The 19623-nt window shown below is 46.5% G+C and overlaps 1 protein-coding gene across 3 annotated transcripts in view; it reads right to left on the bottom strand.

Annotated features, from left to right (window-relative positions):
* Positions 1-15335, bottom strand: part of dgki (diacylglycerol kinase, iota) — a 134511-nt gene extending 119176 nt beyond the window's left edge. For 2 of the 3 annotated variants that reach the window (XM_078417000.1, XM_078417002.1), the window contains exon 1: positions 14815-15334. In XM_078417000.1, the coding sequence (XP_078273126.1) occupies positions 14815-15242 (428 nt within the window). In that variant the 5' untranslated portion in view covers positions 15243-15334. Of the gene's footprint in view, positions 1-14814 lie in introns of all 3 variants that reach the window. The other variant, XM_078417001.1, reaches the window with a different exon arrangement.
* Between the last annotated feature and the right edge of the window lie 4288 nt (positions 15336-19623).

Here is a 19623-nt window from a genome sequence, read left to right as displayed (position 1 = left end):
TAGCTAGTAAGGGGAAGACAGGAGAGAACAGCCAGTTTTCACTTGCGGTTTGGCAGAGGAGGGAGGTAGAGGCTTTAAATTTCTGGGCGGTAACAAATCAGATGGCCTGACCTGGGCTCAGTACATAGATGTCACCAGATATTCTAACAAACGTCTACAGACGCTCTATAGGGAGTATCCTTACTGGTTTCATCATGGCTTGGTAGAGCAATTCCAATGCACAGGAATGCAAGAAGATGCAGAGAGTGATGGTCTCAGCTTGGTCTATAAAAGGCACCTCTCCCCCCCTCCCCATCACTGAAAGCATCGAGAAGAGTCACTGCAACTAGAAGGGGGGACCTATTATCATGGATGCCCACTGTGTGTGTGTGTGTGTAGGGCACTTTACCCGCTGCGACCGTCAGGCAGAAGGTACAGGGACTGAAGTCCCACACCACCAGGTACAGGAATAGCAGGAATTTCCCACAATCATCATGTTCTTGAACTGACTTACACAACCCTAATCCTACCTTGGCCACAGAACACTACAGAATACCTCCTGCAGCACCATGGACTTGTTTACTGTTCATCTTATGGCACAAATTCTTTGTCTTTTACACAAATGCCCGTCTTTTTCCTTCTACTGTATGGCATGGTTAGGCATAGTTTGGGCATCATTTATATTTTGTGTACTGTCTGAATCTATGTGCCTGTGATGCCGCAAGTAAGATTTTCATTGTCCGGTATCTGTGCATAAGACAATAAAATACATAAATTCAACGCGATTTGAAGGTTGCAGCAATGAGAGATAGAGTCAGAGACATACAGCACACAACAGGCCCTTCAGCCCAACTTGTCTATGCCAACCAAGATGCCCCATCTATGCTATTCCCACCTGCCTGCGTTTGGCCCACATCCCTCCAAATCGTTCCTATCCATGTACCTGTCCAAATGTCTATTAAATGTCGTTATAATATCTGCCCGAGCTACCTCATCCGGCAAATCGTTACATATACCCACCACCCTCTGTGTGTAAAAGTTGCCCCTCGGGTTTCTATTAAATCTTTCCCGCCTCACCTTTAACCTGTTATTAGGACATTGGTTTAAGGATGGATGTATGAACGTACCTTTGGCATGCTTTTCAAACAAACACATCACAACTCCAACCAACTAAAAGCTACCAAAGAGCTAATATATCACAAGTGTGCTCAGCATGTTACATGTGGAAATGGTAAGGAGTGCCTGTTGTAACCTTGTGAGGGAGTTTGTTCTCTAGCTCCTACCTTGAGTTCCATTCAGCTGTCTAACATTGTCAGGAACCTGAGCCATTGACATCAAGTCAAGTCAAGTCAAGTCAAATTTATTTGTCACATACACATACACGATGTGCAGTGAAATGAAAGTGGCAATGCCTGCGGGTTGTGCACAAAAAGAATTACAGTTACAGCATATAAATAAAGTTAATAAGTTACTATTATTGTCGACAAAAATTTAGTCTCTGGGGTTATAAAAGTTGACAGTCCTGATGGCCTGTGGGAAGAAGCTCCGTCTCATCCTCTCCGTTTTCACAGCGTGACAGCGGAGGCGTTTGCCTGATCGTAGCATCTGGAACAGTCCGTTACTGGGGTGGCAGGGGTCCCTCATGATCTTGCTTGCTCTGGATCTGCACCTCCTGATGTATAGGTCCTGCAAGGGGACGAGTGTAGTTCCCATGGTGCGTTCTGCCGAACGCACTACTCTCTGCAGGGCTATCCTGTCCTGGGCAGAGCTGTTCCCAAACCAGACTGTAATGTTGCCGGACAGGATGCTCTCTACAGCCCCAGAGTAGAAGCAATGAAGGATCCTCAGAGGCACTCTGAATTTCCTCAGTTGTCTAAGGTGGTAAAGGCGCTGCTTAGCCTTACCCACCAGTGCGGCAATGTGCGTTGCCCACGTCAGATCCTCTGCGATGCGGACTCCCAAGTATTTGAAACTGCTCACCCTATCCACAATAGACCCATTTATCTCCAGTGGCGTGTACGTCCTTGGATGTTTAGCCCTTCTGAAGTCCACAATCAGCTCCTTTGTTTTAGTGACATTCAACCCCATGTGCTCGCCCTAGTACCCTCACCCGTTGTTACACCTCCACCTCTGAAGTTCCATTGTTAAAATAGGTTTCAGAGATACATATTACAACTTTCCATGAGCTGCAGGCTGCAAGAGAAAAATTAAATAAACAGGCCAAACTCCAAGTAGATATTATTTCTGGAGCCGGAGAGTTCAAACATTGAAAGGAAATTTTAAAAAACTTGCATTTTGAAACATGTCTCACAACTTTAGGAGATCTCCAAAGGCCTTTAGTCAAGTACTGGTCAGTGAACTCTATAATGTTCGTTGAAACATTGTTCTTTCATTCCAGGGATAAAACAATCCCCCACCCCTATCTCCTTCAGTTTAATGCAAATATATTCAGTAAGGTGCCACATTAAAGGCTCCTGCACAAGATGAGGACTCGTGGTGCAGAGGGTTATATATTAATATTTAGTGCCCTTGGACGGAACGGCACATTGGCCAAGCTGCGGAGCCACTTGGAATAAACATCAATCGTCTCCAGTTTAAATCACCACATGGGGACAGCTTGGCCCCAATTCAGATTATTAAATAGTCTTGCATTTAAAAATGAAGAGGTGGTTTCAGGAATGTACAAGTCACAAAAGTGTTATAAAAAAAACTCGTCTGTCACTTATATCCAGCCACTGCCACTGCACTAAAAGGAATAGACTGAGAGCACTGCGAGGGCAGTGGTAGAGTTGCTGCCTTACAGCACCACAGACCCGGGTTCAATCCTGACTACGGGTGTTGTCTGTACGGAGTTTTTACGTTCTCCCTGTGACCGGTAGGGTTGTCTCCGGTTTCCTCCCACACTCCAAAAGGACATACAGGTTTGTAGGTTAATTGGCTTTGGTAAATTGCAAATTGTCCCCAGTGTGTAGGATAGTACTAGTGTTAGGGGTGGTCGCTAGTTGGCACGGACTCAGTGGGCCGAAGGGCCTGTGTCCACATTGTGTCTCTGTAGTCTAAAGCAGAAATGGGAAACTGTCACACAGATTAGTCAAGAGTCTGAAGATGGGTCCTGACCTGAAACTTCACCAGCCCATTCCCCCTACAGATGCTGCCTGACCCCAGCGCTCCACCCAACACCCACCCCCAGAGCTTCTCCAGTACTTTGTGCTTTGGTCTTGGATTTCAAAACTGGGCATCTGTGAAGTATTGTGGGCGAGTAGCAGTAGAGTATTTCAATGCAATCCATCACCTCGTGCCTGCAATATGTTTCATTCCACGTTTGCCACCAAGGCAAGGGGCCAAACCTGATTCAATGAGGAAGCTAGAGGGAGATTCAAGGAGCAACTCCATGTGGGCTTCAGAATGAGATGTCAACCTAAGGAGGACATCTGAACAATGTGTGCACTGAACAATGAAAGCAGCACCACAGTAGCCAAAGGAACATGATCCCACAACCGAACCATCAGATTCAATTACGTCAATACAGCAATGTACAATTGTGAACGGTGATGAACAATTAACAGTTGGCGGCAGGGGAAAGCTTCAAGGTCATCTCCATCGCCTCCTGCAGCAGGGCCCAGCTAATGAATACCAAAAGTCAAAGCATTTCTTGCCTTCACCAGAAGAGGCAAGTGGGTGAGACATCTCAGCTCCTCCTGAGAAACCCAATATCACAGACCGGAGAAGGTCTTTGCTATTAGGCTGAAGGCAAGCACTCCTCGAACCACACTGTTACAGCAACAGCATCTACCCAACAAATCCAACATTTTGCTCAGTTATGTCCTATGTACAAAAAGCACTACAAATATAAAGTAGAGTCTGACCTCTCCAGCGGCTCCCTCCTGCTTCCATAGTCCTCCGGACTCAGGAAAGCCAATGCCGCTCAACGCCTTGCAAAGTCTGGTAAACCTCCACTGCACCCTCTCCAAAGCATCTTTGAAGAAGTTCTCCTACTTGCCACCCATCTTTCCTGTAATGAGATGACCAGAACTGCACGTACCACTCCCATTGCAGCTTAACCAGAGTCCTATGGGGCTGCATCATGGCTTCTCCAACTCTTATATTCAAAGCCCCTTGCAATGATGGCAAGCATACCGTACACCTTCTTTAGATTTTTTTCTTTTTAGATTTAGAGATACAGCGCGGAAACAGGCCCTTCAGCCCACCGAGTCCGCGCAGCCCAGCGATCCCCGCACATTAACACTATCCTACACACCCTAGGGACAATTTTTTTAAACATTTGCCCAGCCAATTAACCTACAAACCCGTACGTCTTTGGAGTGTGGGAGGAAACCGAAGATCTCGGAGAAAACCCAGGCAGGTCACGGGGAGAACGTGCAAACTCCGTACAGACGGCGCCCGTAGTCAGGATCGAACCCGAGTCTCCGGCGCTGCATTCGCTGTAAGGCAGCAACTCTACCACTGCGCCACCGTGTCGCCCTATGTATTTGTACAGCAACCTTTAGTGAGCTATGAACATCTGGAACAAAGCATATTGTTTCAATCCCTATACTGAAGGTGCAGAGAAAGTTCACTGGTTAGATTCTTGGCACTGGAGGTTTGTTCCATGTGAAAGATGAAGCAGAATGAGCCTACACACTCCACAGTTTAGAGGAATGAGAGTGCAATCAGATATTCTCTGGGTGATTTGTCATGGTCAGTGTGGTGCAATAAGCAGGACTCCAGGCATAGTAAATCAATGTCACAGGTTATAGGGTCTGCCAAGTAAAACTTAGCAGAAGAGGCAATCGAAAAATAAAACGTTGCAAATGTGAAATAAGAACAGAAAATGCTTCAGATACTCAGAAGGTCACTAGCATATGTGGAGAGGGTATATTTCTGGCCAATGGTCTCTACGTGATGTGTAGGATGGAAATGCAGATGCTGGTTTACATCTTCCATATAATTCTGAGTTGCAGAGTGCCTCCAGTATTTTCCATTCTGAAGAGGAAATCTTCTTAGTGAATCACAGAGCAGACCCATGGAGCTGTATGACCAACACCTACTAATAGAAACATAGAAACATAGAAAATAGGTGCAGGAGTAGGCCATTCGGCCCTTCGAGCCTGCACCGCCATTCAATATGATCATGGCTGATCATTCAGCTCAGTAGCCTATACCTGCCTTCTCTCCATACCCCCTGATCCCTTTAGCAAAAAGGGCCACATCTAACTCCCTCTTAAATATAGCCAATGAACTGGCCTCAACTACCTTCTGTGGCAGAGAATTCCACAGACTCACCACTCTCTGTGTGAAGAAATGTTTTCTCATCTCGGTCCTAAAAGACTTCCCCCTTATCCTTAAGCTAATACTCCCATGTTCTTGTTTTCAGCTGAAGTGTTTGGTATATGGACGAGTATATGATCATTAATATCAGCTCAAGCCTTTCCCTGAAGAGCTTGCTACTTTGTACTAGGAAACATTTTGAGCAGAAAAAATGTTCCCAATGTTTGGGGAGACCAGAACGACGGGGTCACAGTTTTAGAATAAGGGATAGGCCATTTAGGACTGAGATGAGGAAAAACTTTTTCACCCAGAGAGTTGTGAATCTGTGGAATTCTCTGCCACAGAAGGTAGTATAGAGGCCAATTCACAGGATGCATTCGAGAGAGAGTTAGATGTAGCTCTTAGGGCTAATGGAATCAAGGGATATGGGGGAGAAAGCAGGAACAGGGTACTGATTCTGGATGATCAGCCATGATCATATTGAATGGCGGTGCTGGCTCGAAGGGTTGAATGGCCTACTCCTGCACCTATTTTCTATGTTACTATCGGTTGAAAGGAAATGACCCGAAAGGACAGCCTAGCAAGGAGTGACTGGGGTAGCCAGCAGCTACCTGTGAATGTAGTGTTAATGTCTCTGCAGTCTTGTGCCAGGCTGCTGTCATGAGGAGTCCGAGCAGCAAGTTATACTGAGTCATGCCAGTGAGACAGATGGTCCTCCCACTCGACTGGGGCAGTCCATGCAAAGCTGCCACGACTCGGACGGCTGTGGTTTACATCTGAAGGTGATGAGGGAAGATGAGGGGGAGTTGTTCTCTTTGTTTCCTCCTTTAAAGCCCATTCCCCTCTTGTGCCATGTTACCTGAATGTACTTACAGCATCAAATTATCAAGACTATTTACAGGGGGAGATGTAGGTTAATTGACTGGGTATATGTAAAAATCATCCCTAGTGTGTGTAGGATAGTGTTAGTGTGCGGAGATCGCTGGGCGGCGCGGACTTGGTGGGCCGAAAAGGCCTGTTTCCGCGCTGTATCTGAAATATGAAATAATAAAAAATAATATGAAATCACGCCCATGCCAGCAAAACAATAGGGCATGGCACATATCATACACACCTTCTTTTGGTCCATCGCCTTGTGGGTTGTTGCATGTACACTGTTTGCTGTCAAACCCAGTGAAAGACACAAAAGACTGGAGTAGTTCAGCAGGTCAGACAGCATCTCTGGAGAAAAGGAATAGGTGATGTTTCGGGTTGAGATCCAGCTTTCTGTGTCTATCTTCGGTTTAAACTAGCATCTGCGGTTCCTCGACACACACACTGTCAAACCCGGTGATAGTTTCTCACAGAGCCATTCCGAGATACAGGATGGAAACATGCCCTTTAAGCCCAGCAATCCTATCCCGACCATCAACCAGGCATTTACACTGATCCTACATTATCTCATTGTTTAAATTATTCCCGCATTACCATCAAATCCCCCCAGATTCCACTATTCGCCTAATTACAATACAATACAATATATCTTTATTGTCATGGTACAGGGCTACAACGAGATTGGGAATGCGCCTCCCATACGATGCAATAATTTAATTAGCTAGTCAGTACTAATTTAATCAGTCAGCAATTTACTGGGAGCAATTTCCAGCAGCCAATTAACCTACCAACCTGCACATTTTTAGGATGTGGGAGGAAACCCAAGCACTTGAGGAGACCTATACAGTCACAGGGAGAACGTGCAAACTCCACACAGGTTTCGGGAACTGTGAGGCAACAGTCTAGTGGCTGTGCTACCCGAGGATTCTGCTTCAACCAGCCACCCTCCCAGTGAGTTCCTTTTTAAAGTAAAGAAGACACCCTCAGCCCATCAAATCCAATCTGCCATTTGTTAAGATTGTGGCAGATTTGATCTTGACCTTAGCTCCATTTTCCTTTCCGCTCCCATCACCCGAGACTCCTCCACGGAATAACAACATGTCGACTTCAGCTTTGAACATATTCGCTGACTCCGTCTCTACAGCATTCTGTGGTGGACAATTCCAACTAAATTCCTCCTCAATTCCATCTTCAAGGGTTGACCCCTTATTATGAAACCATGCCCCCAGTTCTAGAATTACATCCATTCCTCTGCTATCACACTTCACCACCAGCGCAAGGAAAAAGGCATTTCCCAGTCAAGTCTCCCAAATCGTATGCTTTAGCTAAAGTCACCATGTTCTCATCTCACTATTACCACGGGGAAGGCAGCACAAGAAGCAGAGAACCATGATGCCCAGGATCAAGAACAGCTTCTTCCCAACAACTGTGAAACTCTTGGTCACGGCACAATAATAACTACAAACCTACGTCAGCAACTATGATCTACTGTGAACTTTGTTTTAATTACACCATATACTTCAGTTGGGCACAGTTCTGGTCGTATTACTGATTATTAATTTATTATATTTTTTCATCACTGCATATTTACCTGTGTGTTATTGCATTAGTGGGGCTGTAAAGCTGCAGCAAGTAAGAATTTTGTTGTTCAGTTGCCAGTATATACGAGAATTAAAGACTCTCGACTAATCAGACCCTTTAGATTTAAGCATGAGTCATTGAAACTTACTGCAAATAGCAAGGGACGTGGCACTGTGATACATACAATCCCACCACACGCAACCGGTCAGTGAAGCACCCATCGACCTTGCCTCCTAACATTCAGCCCATTTTGTCTGCAACTTCGTGCCTTGACTTGGATCCCATGGGTTTCTACTTCATTGAACAACCTCTAGGTACATCATTGTCAGAAGCTTTACTAATAACCACACCGATAACATCTAACAATCTACAAGGGTCTCGACCCAAAACGTCACCCATTCCTTCTCTCTAGAGATGCTGCCTGCCCTGCTGAGTTACTCCAGCATTTTGTGTCTATCTTCGGTTTAAACCAGCATCTGCAGTTCCTACCTACACAATCTACCCTTATCCTTGTTTTCTCCTCAAAGGTTCCAGACACACACAACAGACCTATGCTAACTATTCTCGATTTCTCTGCATTTCGGCTGATTTTAACTGTCCTTCAGAAATGTCTCCAATAATGTGTCCCTTTCAATGGTTTCACTGTTTACATCCATATTTTCTTGTCTGCAGATCATCCAAGATGGGTTTTAATCTTTGGGTAATAATTCAAATCTTACATCAACTATAAGTTTACTTTTCTCTTAGTTCCATTTATTTCCCGCGGATCGGCTTTGCTGATGGATTATAAAATAATCGTACAATTTGCAATGTTTACATATTTATGTGTGATTCTTCATTAAATACTCAGAAACAAAAAATAGAAGCAGGAGGATATCATCGGGCATTTTGAACTGATTCTGCAATTGAGTATGAACAATACAGATCGACTATCTCAATACCATATTCCTACTCTCTCCCCAAAGCCCTTGATGCAGTGACCAGAAACATACTTTCCGAAGTGCAAAATTTAAGTCTCTTTCATCTGTTCTTAGTGTTGTAGGCATCTTGGTCCACTAGTGGGATAAAAACATTTCCTCTGACCTTTTTCACACCATTTTCTCCCACGTTTGTACCTTGCAAGATCCCCCTTCTCCGTTTAAAGTTTGGTGACATCAATTACGACACATCCTTCATCCCGTGAACTAAAGACACACTGCTCTTGCTGTTATAATTGAAATGAATTTGAAACAGACTAAAAATAGGCATAAAATGCTGGAGTAACTCAGCGGGTCAGGCGGCATGTCTGGAGAAAAGGAATAGGTGACGTTTCGGGTCGGGACCCTTCATCAGACTAAGAGTCAGGGAGGGGGACACTGAAGGTATGGCAAGATACAGAACAAAGCAGAGCCTGCATTGATGACTCAGGAAAGGTGGAGCCCACAATGGTTCATTGTTGGCTGGGGATGAGGTGATAACAAACAGTGAAATTAGCAAGAGGGCTAGGGTGGGGGAGGGGTGGAGAGAGAGGGAATGCAAGGGTTACTTGTAGTTAGAGAAATTAATAGTCATTCCGTTGGACTGTAAGCTGCCCAAGCGAAATATGAGGTGCTGTTCCTCCAATTTGCATGTGACCTCACTCTGACAGTGGAAGCACCCCAGGATAGAAAGGTCAGCAAGGGATTGGGAAGGGGAATTTAAATGTTTGGCAACAGGGAGATCAAGGCGGACTGAGCACAGATGTTCAGCAAAACAGCCGCCCAGCCTGTGCTTGGTCTCGCTGATATATAGACTAAACTTGGGCTTTTGGGACTGGTTAGTGGTACAATGTCCCAATTAGCTGAAAATGGGCACCAACAGGCCATGGGTTTTCCAAATCGAACAATGACCAATATGTAAAGGGCAACATGCATCTAAATCCCCACAAGCAGGATCGTCCAACATACAGGCCTTGACAACATAATGATTTAAGGAAATTGGCAACAGAACCACTAACAAGATGAGAGAGAGAAAAATTAGGAAGCAATTGTTATTCATTGATGCAAACAAATTCAATAACAACTTTCAAATTAATTGTTGAATCAGAAAATAATGGAAAACTCCAGTTAAAGTGTACGGGAATGGGGCTAATCGGTTTCAAAAAGTTGGGTCATGTAACATGGTTCAAATGACCACCTCCTGACTGCGTTATTTTTATTTTTCAAATGGCCCAACAAAAATACACACTCTCAATGCTCATCTTTTCACCCGCCATGGGTAAAGTAAGTGGTATTTTTAACACTGCCAAACTAGGATAACAATAGTCACATCATTTGCTAATCCTTTTTGAAAGCACAGGAATAAAAACCATGCTTTCAAAAAAGATTAGCAAATGGTTTTCATATAAATGTCCTCTAGTCTGTGTGAGTTACATCAGCAGCAGATGCTGCATTCTGCATTGCTTGTTTACTGCCACTACCTTGCAAACCAAATGGTATCGACCTTCTTGGGAGACCTGAGTGAGGGGTTTTGCCCGTGTGTGGAGTACATGACTGGGGCTGAGGAGCTCACAGCTAACACCTTCCCTTTATTAACTGCAGGATAGAGATGCCCAAGGCCATCCTATTCACAAAATGCTGGAGTAACTCAGCAGGTCAGGCAGCATCTCAGGAGAGAAGGAATGGGTGACTTTTCGGGTCGAGACCCTTCTTCAGACTGCAGGGTCTCGACCCGAAACGTCACCCATTCCTTCTCTCCTGAGATGCTGCCTGACCTGCTGAGTTACTCCAGCATTTTGTGAATAAATACCTTCGATTTTGTACCAGCATCTGCAATTATTTTCTTACACTACCCAAGGCCATCCTGATATTTATTGTCAGTCTTTAATCGCCGCTGTGAAGGTGGTGATGTTTTAAGCCGTTGCACTCACATGATGAAGAAGCTCTCAAAAAACTATCAGGTTGGAAGCTCCGACGAAATGTGCCGACACTATTCCTGGTTCAATGACTACAGCTGGAGGGAAACTTGTAGCTGATGCTGATCTTGGACAATTGTTGGCCTAGCCCTAGGTGATGAAGATATAGAGACTGGAAAGCATCATGAGGAGATCAAATGCAGACAGTGTACATCCGTGGTAACTAGACGGAGGTTTGGGGAGCATCTTGGGTTCTGTGGTTCTTGTTGAGCCAGAGTGATCCAGGTACCTGAGGCTGACATTAGCTTCCTTTGTCCCACCTGCTTCCAAAACCCGACAGAAACACCATTTGCTGGTGTGCAGTATGGACAGTAAGTGCTCTAGTTCAACGTCTAATAGAAGAATATCTAAACTATATGAATTGCTGGCTAACTGCTGGTATAAGAGAAGGAGTGGGCCACTGGACCCCATTCAATCCACTGCTAATCCATTTATAATTCTACTGCCTAGGGCAGTTCTAGTTCTGACACTTGCAATTGACTTCCTGCTTTTTGGGGAAGAGATTCCCGATTTCTGGAGTCCTTTGTGTGCGTGCCGGAATGTTTCCCAACCTCATCTTTTATCAGCTTGGTTTTAATGTTAAGGCTATCCCCATGTTCTATACTCTCTCTCCCCATCTTCATCAATCTCTAACATATGATATGCTGTTTGTCCAATTGAGGGGCGTCCAGCTTATGTGCAAGATACAGTTTCACAGAGCAAAATCTATTCCATATATGGCCATGACTCTGCTGGTAGCTTTAGTAGGAGGACATTGTCACTGAGAAAAAAGCAGCACCATCACCAAATAATTGGTTATAAAAAAAAAATCTGAATTTTTATAAACACAAGAAGCATGTAATGCATAAATGTCAGCACTCTTCGTGATGGAAAGGCAGATCTGCTTATTATATGCATTATTTTATATCTTGCTAAGGGCAGAACTGGTTTAACTGATGGTTTGTGTTCTGACTCATTCAATGATAATAATTAAACCCACCGGGCTGCGTGATGTTTTGGCTAGTTTTAGAAGAGATCCTACATGATTGGAGCAAAGGCAGGAGAATGGGGTTGAGAGGGAAAGATAGATCAGCCACGATTGAATGGCAGAGTGGACTTGATAGCCCTAATTCTGTTCCTAGAACTGCTGAACATATGAACAGTTCTGTCAGTTCTGTCACCATTCCTCGTTCTATTCCTGCAGGGTCTAATCCTACTGACCACAGCACACTCCTCCAACACTCACTTTACCAATGTCCAGCTGCGTCGCAGTGAGTTTGCTTGGTTGCATTCGTATCCAAGCGGAGAATAAGCAGTGGTGACTTCCATTGCCACACTTGAATCATAACCTGAGGTGCCTCTCAAAGATCAAGTCCCTGCTGCACTCTATTTCTCATCTATGGACTGTTCACTGGTAACAACATCTGAGAACAGTGCCAGGATCCACAGTTAGGCAGATAGCTTTCCATAGAATCACCCAGCCTTTCAGCCCACCACATCCATGCCGACCATCAAGTCTCCGTCTACTCTAATCCTATTTACCAGCACTTGGCCCACTCCCTTCTATACCGTGGCATTTCAAGTGTTTGTCTAGATCCTTCTTAAATGTCACGAGAGCACCTGGACTCCACTGCTCACTCAGGCTCCAGAACCGTAAAAAATAGAACATAGGAAAGTACAGCACAGGAACAGGCCCTTCGGCCCACAATGTCCGTGCCGAACATGATGCTATGGTAAACCAATCTCCTCTGCCTGCACATGATCCATATCCCTCCATATCCATGTGCCCATTTAAAAGTACCAAATGGCAACTCTCTAAATGTGCACTTTTAACAATACTATGAAAGATTAAAGGCACTATGTGCAGTCACTGTGTTCCGGGGTTATGGAGCAAAGGCAGGAGAATGGGGTTGAGAGGGAAAGATAGATCAGCCATGATTGAATGGCAGAGTGGACTTGATAGCCCTAATTCTGTTCCTAGAACTGCTGAACATATGAACAGTTATGTCAGTCCCTGGATTCCTACCGTCTCTCTGCAAGCAGTTTGAAACTAAATCCAACTGCTAGCCCCATGTGTGTTACTGTTTATTTGACTCAAAATGAACTGTGGATCATATTGGTGCTACCACTGAGATGGCAACATGGTATTGGCCAGTTCCAGTTCCACCCCGACCCAGCTCACCAGCTGCTTCTGAAACCCATGCCCATGCTTTGGCCACCTCTGAACATGTTGATTTGAATCCTAGCCAGTCTCCCTCACATGACCTCTGCAGGTCTGAGGCTCCTGTTGTTCCTTATGTTTAATATGAATGTCACTGTTTCCAAATCCCTATGTCGCCCTTATTATATATCCTCTAGCCTGAGAAGCAACTGTAAAATATATGGCTCGTTGTTCATCCTCAAGTTGAAGCTTAGTTTTGGCCTACAGGTGCCAAGACCTGATGCTCTGGAATTTCTTCCCTTAAACCTTCTGATTTCCCTTTCCTGTTTCAAGATGTGGCTTAAAATATGCTTTTGTGACCAAACATTTAACAATATACTCCAACTAATCAATTTGTGTTTGAAATTGTTTCTCTGAGGCTCCTTGGGATATTCTTGTTGCTTAAAGGCATTACAGAATTGCAATTGTGTAGGGAGGAACTGCAGATGCTGGTTTACACCGAAGATAGACACAAAAAGCTGGAGTAACTCAACAGGTCAGGCAGCATCTCTGGAGAAAAGGAGTAGGCGACATTTCGGGTCATATGGGGTCAACCTGAAACATCATCAATTCCTTTTCGTCTGAGATGCTGCCTGACCCGCTAAGTTACTCCAGCTTTTTGTGTCTATCTTCACAGAATTGCAATTGATGTCTTTGCTTTATGTACCACGTAACCATCACATACTGGTCAGTACATTTTACCTTCAACTAAAGGATGACCTTGCTGATTGTTCTGTCACACCCTGGCCAGAAGCCATCATACATGCAGCCTGTCCAGACAGCCAGCATCAACAAACTATTTGACCATGGGACAGGCAAGATCGACCCTGCTGCCAAAGACTATATCTTCCATCGGAGATTGTTGAACAGCCACCTGACTGATTATGTGTAGGAAGGAACTGCAGTTGCTGGTTTAAACCGACAATAGACACAGAATACTGGAATAACTCAGCGGGACAGGCAGCATCTCTGGAGAGGAGGAATGGGTGACGTTTCGGGTCGAGACCCTTCTTCAGACTACGCAACCCATTCCTTCTTTCTAGAGATACTGCCTTTCCCCGCTGAGTTACTCCAGCATTTTGTGCCTCTCACCAGACTGATTACATTATCCTAGCCCATGGATTAACTGTAGCATACTGCAGCTGCAGAGTGAACAGGCCATTAAATAACCTTGGGATGGGGGTGGAGGGTTCATGATACACAGGACCAAACAATTAGAATTAAGCCACACGCTTTCTTTCACTGAGTTTACATGTGATACTGTGTCGTGAATGAGCAGAATTGTTAATGGACTTAAATTTCCAATAGAAAAATAGCCTTTGCTTATCAATAGGAAAATACCAGAGTCCTGGTGTGGCAGGTCGTGTTTCCCACACTGCCTGCTGGTGATAACAGATAGAAATCGGTTACATTGTTAATGGGTGTGAGGCTCTGTGCCCTTATCCTCAACTGTACTCTTCACTACCTCAAATAACGCCAACGAGAGAGATATTCCACACGGGAAGGAAGGTCGCAAGCAAACAGCTCTCAGCTCCTATCACCAGGTCGTAGTAACTAACAGAATAACACCGCCGGAGACCTTAATAACAGAGGAGACGCTCAATATTTATCACTCGCTGGTTACTTGATATTCTGCAGATGGGCGACCGTGACAGTAACGCTTAGATAAACAAACAACGTACAAAGAAAGAGAGAAATGTTTTTTGTTTTTTTTTGCAACACGTAGAGGGCACAGTGATAGGGGAAAAGGATACAGAGAGAGGGCAAACTTCCACAGCTATTGCACCAGGCTCTCTCACTGCCCACTCCAACAAAACGCCCTGCTGTTTCTGTCACATGAATAACAATGCTCTGATACCACAGCAGGAATTGCAACATCTACCGGTCGGTTACATTGTCCTGTGGCTGCTACACTCACACACACACTCACACTCACATTGCAATGGGTCTCCCTCTCTTACCCCCACTCAGGGTTAATGCAAAGAGCAGAATGCAGACCCACCTATACGACGTCTGCTTCCTGATGCCCAGCTCACTCAGCCGCTGCTCCAGGCTCTGCGAGCAGCTCAGCGACTGCAGCAGGGGGCTGTGTCCGACCTCCGGCGCCTCCCGTCCCGCGGCGGCCGCTGCTGAGTCCCGCTGCCCGGCGGCCGGAGCCGGAGTCACGGCCACGGCACAGGGAGAGGGAGAGGGAGAGGGAGAGGCGGCCGGAGAGCGCTCCATGGCGGGCTGCAGCTGCGCTCTCTCGGCTGCTCGGGGGAGAGGCGGCCGGCGCCGGGGGGCGGGGATGGGAGTGGGAGCGGCGGCGCACAGGGTGGGGGGTAGAGCGGGGGTGGCGGCGGGAGCGGCGCACAGAGCGGGGGGTAGAGCGGGGGTGGCGGCGGGAGCGGGGGCAGCGGGCAGAGCGGCCGCGGTCGGCACAGCCTCCATCACCGCCAGCGCGGGATTGTGGGAAGATCCCTGCTCCACCCCCCGGAGCCGGAGTGAGACCCGGAGTGACACAGGCACCTGGTGGGAGCGGGAGTGAGACTGGGAGTGGGAGTGGGAGTGACACCGGCACCCAGTGGGAGTGGGAGTGGGAACCGGAGTGAGACCCGGAGTAACACCGGCACCTGGTGGGAGCGGGAGTGACACCAACACCCGGAGTGGGAGTGGGAACCGGAGTGAGACCCGGAGTAACACCGGCACCCAGAGTGGGAGTGGGAGCAGGAGTGACACCGGCACCCAGAGTGGGAACCGGAGTGGGGCTGGAGCCTGAGTGGGAGCCTGGGTGTGAGCCGGAGTGGGAATGGGAGTGGGAGTGACCACCGGCACCCAGAGTGGGAGTGGGAGCAGGAGTGACACCGGCACCCAGAGTGGGAGTGGGAGCAGGAGTGACACCGGCACCCAGAGTGGGGCTGGAGCCTGAGTGTGAGCCTGAGTGGGAATGGGAGTGGGAGTGACCACCGGCACCCAGAGTGGGAGTGGGAGTGGGGCTGGAGCCGGAGTGGGTGGGAACGTGTGTGGGACCCGGAGTGGGAGCCGGAGTGAGGCTGGAGCCTGAGTGATGGGAATGGGAACGTGTGTGGGACCCCGAGTGGGGGGGGAGCAGGACTGGAGGGAGTGGGACCCAGCAGAGTGAGAGTAAGAGCGGGGGCTGGACCCGGAGTGGGAGCAGCAGCAGCAGCAGCAGGTGTGGTACCCGGAGCAAAACCGGTATTGGGACCAAGAGCAGGAGTGGGACGAAGACCAGCAGCGGGGAGGCGGAGCAGGAGTAGCAGCTGGGACCAGGAGCAGCGACGGGAGTGGGAACAGGAGCAGATCCAGCACCAGAAGCTGGGCAGCGGTTCAGGAGCATGAACCGGGAGTGGGAGTGGGACCAGCAGCAGGGAGGCGGATTGTGGGCAGTACCGGGAGCAGGAGTATTCCCAGATGTACTGGAGGAAAGAGGATCTAGGGGGGTAGAGGAACTCAAAGCAATTTTCATTAGGCGAGAAATAGTATTGGGTAGACTAATGGGACTGAAGGATGATGAATCCCCTGGGCCTGATGGTCTGCATCCCAGGGTCCTCAGGGAGGTGGCTCTACAAATAGTGGACGCATTGGTGATCATTTTCCAATGTTCAATAGATTCAGGATCAGTTCCTGTGGATTGGAGGATAGCTAATGTTTCCCCACTTTTCAAGAAAGGAGCGAGAGAGAAAACTGGGAATTACAGACCAGTTAGCCTGACTTCGGTGGTGGGAAAGATGCTGGAGTCAATTATTAAAGAGGTAATAATGGTGCATTTGGATAGCAGTAAAAGGATAAGTCCAAGTCAGCATGGATTTATGAAAGGGAAATCATGCTTGACTAATCTTCTGGAATTATTTGAGGATGTGACAAGTAAAATGGATGAAGGGGAGCCAGTGGATGTAGTGTGTCTAGACTTTCAGAAAGCCTTTGATAAGGTCCCGCACAGGAGATTGGTGACTAAAATTAGAGCACATGGTATTGGTAGGGTGTTGATATGGATAGAAAATTGGTTGGCAGACAGGAAGCAAAGTGTAGGAGTAAACGGGTCCTTTTCAGAATGGCAGGCAGTGGCGAGTGGAGTGCCGCAAGGCTCGGTGTGGGGGCCGCAACTGTTTACCATTTATATATATTAATGATTTGGATGAGGGAATTAGAAGAAACACTAGCAAGTTTGCGGATGACACAAAGCTGGGTGGCAGTGTAAACTGTGAAGAGGATGTTAGGAAGTTGCAGGGTGACTTGGACAGGTTGAGCGAGTGGGCAGATGCGTGGCAGATGCAGTATAATATAGATAAATGTGAGGTTATCCACTTTGGCGGCAAAAACAAGGAGGCAGATTATTTTCTCAATGGAGTTAGGTTAGGTAAGGGGGAGGTGCAGTGAGACCTGGGTGTCCTTGTACACCAGTCACTGAAAGTTGGCGTGCAGGTACAGCAGGCAGTGAAGAAATCTAATGGAATATTGGCCTTCATAACAAGAGGATTTCAGTATAGGAATAAAGAGGTTCTTCTGCAGTTGTATAGGGCCCTGGTAAGACCACATCTGGAGTATTGTGTACAGTTTTGGTCTCCTAGTTTGAGGAAGGACATCCTTGTAATTGAGGCAGTGCAGCGTAGGTTCACGAGATTGATCCCTGGAATGGCGGGACTGTCATATGAGGAAAGATTGAAAAGACTAGGCTTGCATTCACTGGAGTTTAGACGGATGAGAGGGGATCTTATAGAAACATATAAAATTATAAAAGGACTGGACAAGCTAGATGCAGCAGGAAGGAGAACTAGCAAAAATGCCAAGAACAAATTTCTGACATGGTGCCCCTTGGGAGCTGGAACAGAACCAGTGGGAACATAGACGGCAGATCCAGTGGCAGATATCTGCAGACATCACCTGGAGCAAGGGTATCTTCCAGAAGCCACCAGTAAACATCAGCTGAACAACACATGGCGTTATCAAGTCAGCAGCAGTGTCAGGGAGGAAGTGCCCTGCCTGGCAACAATCATAGCCTCTGCTTATCAGCTGTAGAATGGAATAGCAGAAACATGACCTAGAAACATGAACCAAAGGAGTTAGAACCATGTGCAGGTAGTGTCAGTGAATAGAACCATCTGTGGTAAGCTCCTTGGCTAATCAGTGGGAATCACATTTTGGAGTTTGACCTCTGGAACTGAGCAGAAAGAATCAGATCAACATTACCAAAGCCATCATCCCGACCACCAACGATGAGTAGAAGTTTCAGCAGCCAATATCAGAGGTTAGACCCTGAGCACACGGATCCCGCCATCTCTACCACCAGGAAGGACAAGGGCAGCAGATTTGGGGACCACCACCAGCTGCAGGCCCCCTTCCAGATCATACACCATCCTGAGCTGGAAACCCGTCACTGGTCCTTCACTGGGTCCATCCTAGAACTCCCTCCCAACATCACCCTGGAAGCACCTTCACCAGATGAGCTGCACTGGTTTAAGATGAGATTCAGCACCAGCTGCCAAGGGCAATTAAGGATGGGCAAGATATCTTGGCATTTTTAGTAAAGCCCATGAAAAATGAGTTAAAAAAATCCTGGGCCAGAAAACCAAAAGTCCAAAGGCAATGATGTCCAGCAGCAGCAGCAGCAGCAGCAAGGGTATCCAACTTCCAGCAGGGAAAACAGCATCCACCACTGGCAGGATAACGAACCCTTGGGGCAGTCAGCTAATGGCAGATACCAGAGTCCCAGAATGATCAGGTAGTGGGATGAAAGTGCCACTCGAAATAGGCACAAGCAGATCACTCTCTGCATGTCAAGCTACCTCTCATTGGGAGCACAAGGATCAACACTGGACACTAGCTGCTGACACATTTTAATGACAGAGGAATGAACCGAATATGATGCCGAACCAGAGCAACATTGACTCGGCTTTAGCACTCATTGTTTACAGACTGCTGAGGGACTCTGATACTGATGGATATATATCTACGTTTGGGGATTAATTGGAATACATTAAACTAGAGGTCGATAATGTAGGAGTGCATGGCATTTATTCTTTTGATATGTAGGCTGTATCTTTTGATGTGTGGGCTCTATTTAAAGGATAAGGAAGGGATATTGCAGCTTTGTCTCCTTAACTGTTTTATCTGTGCTTACTCACCACTCTCCGGACATTAAATGGAATATATCATTAATGCGGAGCAGGATTATGGGGCGGCGTGTTTATTTTTAAATCCGTGCATGTTTTAGTGTTCAGCCTGAACATAGTGTAGCATCCTGGATTAATGATTATTCTCCCCGCAAGTTCATGCTTCAGTTTCTCCATTTATGTATCAGTCCATGCTCAGTATCATCAATGAGTGCCTGTGTGATTCTGACAGATAATCCAATCTTCCTCAACCTCATGGCCATTCATCAATTTATGCAGAGGTTGACCATCTTGGTGTGGTGTCTATACACCAGCATTCAGCTGGCTGTGACAACACAGCGACAACGTTCTTTTAATTCAATTGTATCCAATACCCATGTCCATTAGGCAGCTTGCATCCCAGCGGTATGAATATTGATTTCAATAACTTCAGGTAAACCATGTATCCCGTCTCTGTCCCTCCACCACCCAAGTTGTTGTACTAGCTTCAAAAGTCGCCTTGTTGAGTTTCATTGACTGTAACTCATTTTCACCTTGCCCACAGCCAATAATGGTGTTTCCTTTATCATCGTAACTTTTTTTTCAAATCTTTCATTCATTTGTTCTATATCACCGTCTGTACCTCTCGTTTCCCTTTCCTCTGACCCTCAGTCTGAGTTCAGTTTTTTTCCTTTAAGATGTTCATTTAACACCTACCTTGT

Source organism: Rhinoraja longicauda, chromosome 20 (assembly GCF_053455715.1).
Source record: "Rhinoraja longicauda isolate Sanriku21f chromosome 20, sRhiLon1.1, whole genome shotgun sequence".
NCBI lineage: Eukaryota > Metazoa > Chordata > Chondrichthyes > Rajiformes > Arhynchobatidae > Rhinoraja > Rhinoraja longicauda.
Note: the sequence above shows the minus strand (reverse complement) of the source record. Positions and strands in the feature narration are given on the sequence as shown.